Below are 7910 nucleotides of genomic sequence, written 5' to 3'. Positions count from 1 at the left end.
TTTAACCCTGCTATCCTGTGCAGTCCTAGAATGGGGTGACACTGGCTGCACCTCTGTTGCTTGTATGTCCACTCAAAGCTTATTTTTCACAACCTTATTTATGACAATATTTTTATGGCTCTGCACTGGACTCTTTCCAGCAGTTCCCTGAGGTCCTTCCTGAGCTGAGGGGCCCAGAACTGGACACAATATTTCAGATGCAGCCTCACCAGGGCAGAGTCGAGGGGGAGGAGAACCTCTCTCAACCAACTGACCAGAGCCCTTCTAATACAACCCAGGATACCACTGGCTTCATTGGCCACACGAGCGCATTGCTGGCTCATGATCACCCTCCCATCCACTAGGACCCCCCAGGTCCTTTTCCCCTTCACTGCTCTCCCACAGGTCGGTCCCCAGCCTATTCTGATCCCTGGGGTTGTTCTTTCCCAGGTGCAAGACTCTACACTTGCCCTTGTTGAATTTCATTCAATTTCTCCCTGCCCAGCTCTCCAGCCTGTCTAAGTCTAGCTGAACGGCAACACACCCCTCTGGCGTGTCATCCACTTCACCCGGCTTGGTGCCATCAGCAAACTTGCTGACAGCGCTCTCTGGTCCCTCATCCAGGTTGCTGAATATATTGAATAGCACTGGTCCCAGTACTGACCCCTGAGGAACTCCAATTCAGGCCTTTAAAAACACTGCAGCAGGCTTTTATAAGTGCAGCAGCAAGCTTTTAAAGTTAAAGCCAATATAAAGCTCTCCTAGCTAGAGCTCTGGAGTGCTGCCATGCCCTGCTCCCTGCCGCTTTAACATTCCCCCAGTAACACCCCCCAGCTGAGTCTCATGAGAGCAGCAACCCACAGGGGACTGTTTCTCCCAGCCTCAGGGGTTACATTCGACTTGATCTGAGATGATAAACAAACCCCTTAAAAACACTTCCATATTTTCTCTATCCAACTCCTCCCCTTTGAAAGCCCAGTACATTTTTCATGTCAAACATCCCTTTTTGCTGAGGAGGAATATTTCATGAGCCAAATAAAGCCCAAACAGCTGACAAGACCACTTCTTCAGAGGGCAATAAACACTTGTGTCTCCCATGAACCAAGGAAGAGAGACCAGAAAGCAAGACACAAAACAATTGAAGCAGGTATTTCAAAGTTTTATTGTATAAATCTACAAAAGGCTTTGCTACCGTAGCAAATAGAGTGTAGCACTATTCTATTGACAGGTTCTAGTGGCTTGCTATGATCTTGTAACTCCAACATGACACGTGAGGAATAAACTGCCTGATACAGTCAGATCTAGGGCGAGTGATGTCGGCTTACATAGACCTTTCGGCTTCATCCCCTATAACCTGCAGTAATTCAATGTGTTTGCCTTTTGTACAAGGTTGCTTTAATTAATAATATCTCTAGTAAAAATAAAAAACAAAACCCCTCTAAGGTAGTTTTGTCAGAGTCAAATGTAAAATTGCCTAAGGAAAACCAAAAGAAAAAGAGATAAGGGAAAAGGAAAGTTCAGTGGTCAAAGTCTGTGACAAATTCAGAGACACGACACATACACACTTCTTCATTCACCTGACTCTGCCCCAGGAAAATAAACCACCAGTCCTTCCTGGAGAGGCTGGTAATATAAACCAGGGTGCTACAAATAAAGCTCCAATCTGCTTGGAGCAATAACTGAGATAAACAAAAAAACCCCTCAAAATCAGTCCAGGAGATACTGAGTTCTGCACACTCCAAAAAGTCAGCTGAAAATGTGTAAACCTCAGGACCCAGATGACCAAGTAGCACAAACAGGTTAATTCACTAAAAGGCAGGAAAGCCTGTGGAAAAGTAAAATGCCTTTTGAGGCAGCCCAGCCCCTTAAAAGGGACTGCAAAAATTAAGCATCTCAAAGTCAAACACCATTTGGACCTTGAGATGATGCCTGTGAAATCTGCCTTTCCAGGATTTTTTACATAATTTTCCAGTCCTGGTCATTTTTAGCTGAGCATAGTTGGAATGCACATTTGGCCCTATTGGCTGAGTTCAAATGCAACAAAACACCACAGAATTTGGTTAAGGTGGATTTGATTGCTCAACAAATAGACATCCACTCCAACACGCACTCATACCCAGGACAGTTGGCTCTGGAAGAGAGAGGAACCAACTTGACCTCTTCAGCTGAGATATGAACCAAAACTGTCTTGCTCAACTCGCTCCAGCTCTTGCCTTTTGCATGCCTCTTGTGCTCCCTGGGTCTGGATGGAAACAGTCACACCAAAGCCAGCACAAGAACTCCAGTTCTTGCAGTAACTCTGGCCCATGCAGATCCAGGAACAGCATGCTGTCTCACAAGTCTTCTTTCTGGCAAAACAGTTGGTCCAGTTGTGCAGGCTCGAGCAGTTCTGACAAGCATCTGGATCATGGGATGCTTCTCTGAACTTCCAGAGCCCTTTGAGGTTTGAAACTGATACCCGCATGAAATGAAGCTACCCTCAGCTCAGGAAAAAAGAGTTACAGCTTTAATAGCATGGAGGGTTCGTAGCCTAGGTAGGGTCAGTTATTTGGCAAAGTTAAACAGGATTTTTTTTTTTAACTGGTAAACTGGTGAAGATTTCTTGAGGTGAGTCCCAGTGGCCCCAGATTGCAGAGGTATGGTATTATCTCAACAGACAGTCACTACAAGCCCAGCATCCTTACTGTACCCAAAGCCCAGACTTGGTTCTTCTGTTCTCCCTCTTGGTTTCTTTTTCCACTCTCAGCACTTTCTTCTGTGCTTTAGTTTCTGAACCAGCTCAGACTTTTCTTTGCCTTGTTGGAAATGGCTTTCCCCTTTCCTTCTGGTTCTCAGCATGTTGAACATAGCATTGCAGTGCATTCGGGGGTCTTTGGTGCATGATTTGCCCTCTGTCTTCCTCTTTCCCAGAAAAGCAGGAATCTTGGACACAGAGAAGGAAACTCAGCAACAGCAGCAGGAATCTCTGTTAAAAATAAAAATACAACAGCTCAGGTTAGATATGTAAAGTGGAGAGGATGGGGAATTTCTCAGGAGATGGGGTCAAATTCAGCTGTGCCCTTTAAATGTCTGCAGCCTGAAGGTCCCACTAAGTCCTAGTGCTAAGCATTTGCCAATGGTCCAGCAGAAAGAAAGTCATGATGTGCACTGTCCCCAGTGCATCAATCAGTGGGGCTGGTGCCTATCTGGTGGTGCCAGCCTCTTGCAGCCACTGTGGCTGCAGTCTCAAGACCAGTGCAGATGCTTGCACTTGGGCTATTCAATGTCTTGGGTCAGGGCACTGGAGGGGCTAAGCAAGGTCCACAAGGGTAAGATGAGAGGTAATTACCAGTGTCAGTCTTTCCTTCAGACAGTGGATCCAGCAGCTGGTGGCTGGGGATCCTGACAGCATGTCTGATGTTGAGTCCTTGGTTTTGAAGCTTTTTCTCCTTGTCTTTCCTTCCAAATCCAGAGCACTGTGAAGTGATTCCTTCTCAGAGGAGGATCTGAGTGAGTCACTGTAACAGAGAGAAGATAATGCTTGTAATGCACTCGGCCAACTCATCCTCGGCAGTGACACCCACGCCCCCACCACTCATCCCAGGTCATTAGTGAGAAATGCTCCCTTCTCTCTGCAGATAGAGCTGCTGCCAAAGCACCTCACTCTGAAGAAGTGAGAGGAGGACCCCCACCACTCCTGAGATTGAGTCACTTCTAGAAAGGGTGCAGAGCAGACATGCATCTCCTATGGGCTCTGCATGGACCTGTGGTACGCTGTCACAATTGGATACTCAAGACTAGAACTTCATGGGACAGGTCCTTGGGCATGGTTAATGAAGATGCTTCCCAGTTCCTCCCCATATTAATCAGAAAGTGCAATATGCTGTCTTGTTTGGAAACTTTTCCCACTCACTGTCCTTTATTTCCCCTTGTCTGGGTCTTGTGTCCTCTTTCCCCCAATCCTAATCAATCACTTCAAATGCCTAATGCCCCATTTCAGATGGGTTTTTTTATCCCAGTGGGAGGTTCCTACTGGACAGGCTATGGCTAATTTAGGTCTGAAAGGTACAGAGAAGAGAATGCCAGAGTGCAGCCTTACCTTCAGCTTCCTGGAAGGAGGGACAACAAAGGCTTTCCGAGCAACTGGTGACACTTGTCACTGCTGTAGTAGTGCCTGGAGCACCCCAGGAGCACTCCTGTTGCTGCATCCCTGCTGCATCTCTTGCAGAGGTTTTTATTTGTTCTGCTGGTGAATGCAGATGATTCTTGAGATGTGTCCAGCCTCAGGAAGCATTGAACAGCCAAACTTCCCTCATCTCAAAGTCCTATCATCCGATGCCAGCCAAAGCAAGGTGAATGCTGAGCATTACTGCCTCGACATGGAAAACATCACAGAGTCCAAGTCCATCTCCATCCATGGCAAGATGTTGCAGAAAGTTCTTTGAGAACAGACAAAACTTTGTCCTCAGGTGCTCCAGGACAAGGATGCCAGGCTTTCCAAGAGCATGAGTCTGTCTGTGCAAGCAGAAGCTCATTGTTGTGCTGCATAGGCTAACACTGTGCTGGGACACACAGCTTCTCTTTTCACTTGCTGGGGTTTTTTTTTGGTTTTCACATGGCAAAAGGTCCTTTTGTCTCCACACATCAGCATGGACTTAAGCTGCTGCTCTGGGGATATTTTTGCTCTGGATTTAGCGTGTGTTTGTTTGTTTCATTCAAAGCATAAAGATTTATTACCCTTACCTCCCCCCACCCTCTCAGAATAGCTCTGGTGCCTCTTCTCTCCACCTTGACTCCCTCTCTTCTCCTGAAAAGCGTAGACTGTTGCCCCTTCAATAAAACAAGCTCAGAATTTCATTTGAAACCCCTGTTTCCTACAGAATGCACAGAAGAAAGTGCAGGGAAAGGGTGAGATTTGCCTCTGCACTGCAGCGGCCTTGATTGGAGTGAGCAGAAACTAAGCTAAGAAATAAACCAGTAGGATCTTCTTGAGAGGAAAAAACATTAAAGCAGGTATTAGGTGCAGGGAAATGAAAAAAAAAACCCCACTCAAAATAATCCAGATTCTTAAAGTTTGCAGTTCCTGAAGTCATACAATTGCTTCTTAGAAGCAAACAAAGAAAAAAAATAAATAATGGCAAAATATTATATAATCCTTTGGAGCAAGTCAGACCAGGAAATTGCCAAGTGAACAGAAGACCAATAGTAAATCATAAAAGGGCAAGGGTCAAAATACAGATGTCTCCTCAGGACAGACACCTCTTCAGAAGAGGGAGGAGAGAAGGAGAAGGGAAAATCCAGATGGGTAGGAACCCTCAGCCAATTGCTGCACTTGTCCTTAAAAGCCACTTGCATTAAGTGGCTGCTTCTGAAGTTGGGAATTGTCTCTAGTTTCATGTCAGGGATGATATAAAATTGTCCATTCCCCACAGTGGTGCATGCAGTGTCTCTAGCACCACCGTACTGCATGGCTTAGGTGAGGTGGGCAACCACATCCTGAGGTGCCTCTCCCCCTTTGCCTCCCTCCCCCCACAAGCAAAGTTAATTCCTCTGCTATGGGCTGTTGGGCTGAGCACACCTCATGTCTTGTCTCAGTCAGAACCTCTCTCCAAGGAGAAGCTTCCTAAATAAGCCCCCTTCTAGTAACCCAGACTGCTGCCTAACCTCGACTAGCTCATATCACAGTAGCTGGGGGGCTGGGGGGCTCAGGTTGAGTCCCATTGCTCGGCACAGGACTGGCAGTGGTTGAGGGAGGCACGCTTTCTACAGAATCTCCTGACTGCACTTCAGGAGTCCTCTGTGGGCTGGGCTCATCAGAGTGGTCCATGTTGCCTTGGACTTCCTTCCCTCTTTGGATCAGCTGTTCTAAGGTCTTGGGCAAAGGATAACTCAAGAAGCGCTTCAGTTTGGGCTGGAGGGTGCCTACCACATACTGGATAATTTCCTCCTCATCTGCATCAACATAGAGAGTCTGGTATAAGTCTCTCTTGCGCCAAAGGAACTGGTCCAGGGGCTCCCCCTCTTTCTGGGGCAAATCCAGCTCCCTTTTGATAGCATCCCGAGTCAGAGTCCCCTCACTGTACTGCAGGAACTCCTTCTTGAACTCGACCCAGTTTTTGACAGAGTCCTGCTTGTATTCCCACCACTTTTTAGCTGGCCCATTCATATGGTTCTGGATCTGAGACAGCCAGTACTCCTCTGTTCCACCCACCTGCTTTAAGTATTCCTCCAAGTGGCTTAAGAACTCCCGGGGATCCTCAAAGACCTGAGTCTCCACTGGGGAGGCTGGAGCATCCTCTGACACAGAAACCCACTGGTAAGAATCATGGGCCTGAGGGATGCTGGGCACCTCCCCAGCAGGAGGGGTCAGGGCATACATTTGGCTCATATCAAGTGCATAGTCATAAATCTCACCCTCACCTGGCCTTATCTCTGGGCCTCCCACCCCAACAGACACAGTCTGCTTGCCCTGGTCAGCAGGACAGTATTTGCCTCCCATGGACTCCAGACGGTCCGCCCACTTCTCCAGACGGAAAAAGACCTCCTTCCAAACGTTCATCTCCCTCTTGACCCACCTCTCCAGATGGGCAATGGTCTCCTGGCATCTGGCCAGGCAGGCCTTAATGGACTTCTTCCATCTTTGGTTATCAGTTGGGACATGATCCTCTAAGTTATTCTCTAACTTCCCCACCGATTTCTGCAAGCCTTTCAGCTCACGCTCCACCTGCTTGGAGACCTCAGAGAGGAGGTGCCGGTGTGTCCTCCTGACATGCTCCAACATTTCTGCCCTGCATTTCCCTATCTGCAGGATCACATTGGGCTTGTTGGCAACTCCACGGTGCCCCTGAAAGGAGTGGATGCCGGCACTGGTGACATTATCCAGCTGCATGGCTCCGACCGTGTGAGTGTCAAACACAGAAAGAACTAGGTTGTAAGCCCTGGTACTAGAGTTACCTCTCAAACCCCCCTCCACAACACTTCCCAAAAGACACACAGAGACTTCTAACCCCCCCTTAAAGGACTTTTGGACACAAACACAACCAAATCAGATATCACCACAGAGCGAGCAGTTTGGTCCCCGTGGATCCCAGAGAGAGTTGTAGCAAATTTCTCCTGGTGTCCAGCTGGAAACGCCGGTCTTGCGTGCTCAGGGTGTCCCAGAGAGATCCAGGATCTTCAAGGAACAAGGAGAGGAGTTGACTAAGATGTCCAGCCCCACACGTGTGTCAGCTACCTGCTCATCCGAAGCTGAGAATCTGGAAAGGCTGAGAGTCTCTGCTGGAGAAAACCACACAGAGATGCACACAGAAGCTTGAAGCTGCTGCAAAAATCCTGGTGATTTCTCCTCTGGTAAAGTTGTGGATTCGAAAAAGAGAAAGAAGAGCTTTCACTAGAGATGCAAAGAGCTGCTTCTCTTCCCTGGCTGAACTGCCACTAGTGCAGGCTCTTCCATCTACTTATACCCCACACAGCTCAACATGTGGGTGGTGCTCTGCCTCCTCCTGCACTCTCAGCTCAGTGTTCATTGGAGGAAAAGCAAGGCCGGTGTCTGTGGCAACCCAGAATCTTGGCAGCCTCTCCCCTCGCTTCCCACCCCCTCGCTCACGCCCCCGGACTCGACGCGAGAAGCAACTTGAAAGGTGGCTGGAGACAGTTGGGTAGATGGGTGAGTAATCGCACCTTCCGCCTTTCAGATTGCAGGAAAAACACTTATTCATTTCACAACTATTTACTCAGCAAGGTCATCATTAGCATCCTTCCCTCTGCCAGGATTTGCAGACGGGAGGGGAGATGAGGAGGGGATTCAGCGTGTCACACTAAGACAGACTCCCACCAGCCCCCCGCACAGCCCCCTACGTGTGTGTGCACACACAGAGTGAGCTCACTCCTCATGCAAATGCTTGGGAACAGTGGCAAACCTGCAGGGAGAAATAAAAGGGGAAAGGAAAGGA

At 48.2% G+C, this 7910-nt stretch overlaps 1 protein-coding gene across 1 annotated transcript; it reads right to left on the bottom strand.

Moving 5' to 3' along the window:
- Positions 1-1128: 1128 nt before the first annotated feature.
- ARC (activity regulated cytoskeleton associated protein) lies at positions 1129-7373 on the bottom strand. Its single transcript, XM_054167424.1, has 3 exons — positions 4058-7373; positions 3308-3476; positions 1129-2944 (listed from the first exon to the last, which is right to left on the bottom strand). The coding sequence occupies exon 1, from the start codon at positions 6845-6847 to the stop codon at positions 5633-5635; it is 1215 nt and encodes a 404-aa protein (XP_054023399.1). The 5' UTR covers positions 6848-7373; the 3' UTR covers positions 1129-2944; positions 3308-3476; positions 4058-5632.
- Positions 7374-7910: the final 537 nt, after the last annotated feature.

Source organism: Dryobates pubescens, chromosome 14 (genome assembly GCF_014839835.1).
Source record: "Dryobates pubescens isolate bDryPub1 chromosome 14, bDryPub1.pri, whole genome shotgun sequence".
Taxonomy (NCBI): domain Eukaryota; kingdom Metazoa; phylum Chordata; class Aves; order Piciformes; family Picidae; genus Dryobates; species Dryobates pubescens.
Note: the sequence above shows the minus strand (reverse complement) of the source record. Positions and strands in the feature narration are given on the sequence as shown.

Coding starts and splice junctions, on each gene's coding strand:
- ARC (XM_054167424.1), bottom strand. CDS start 6,847: ATGCAGCTGGATAATGTCACCAGTGCCGGCATCCACTCCTTTCAGGGG.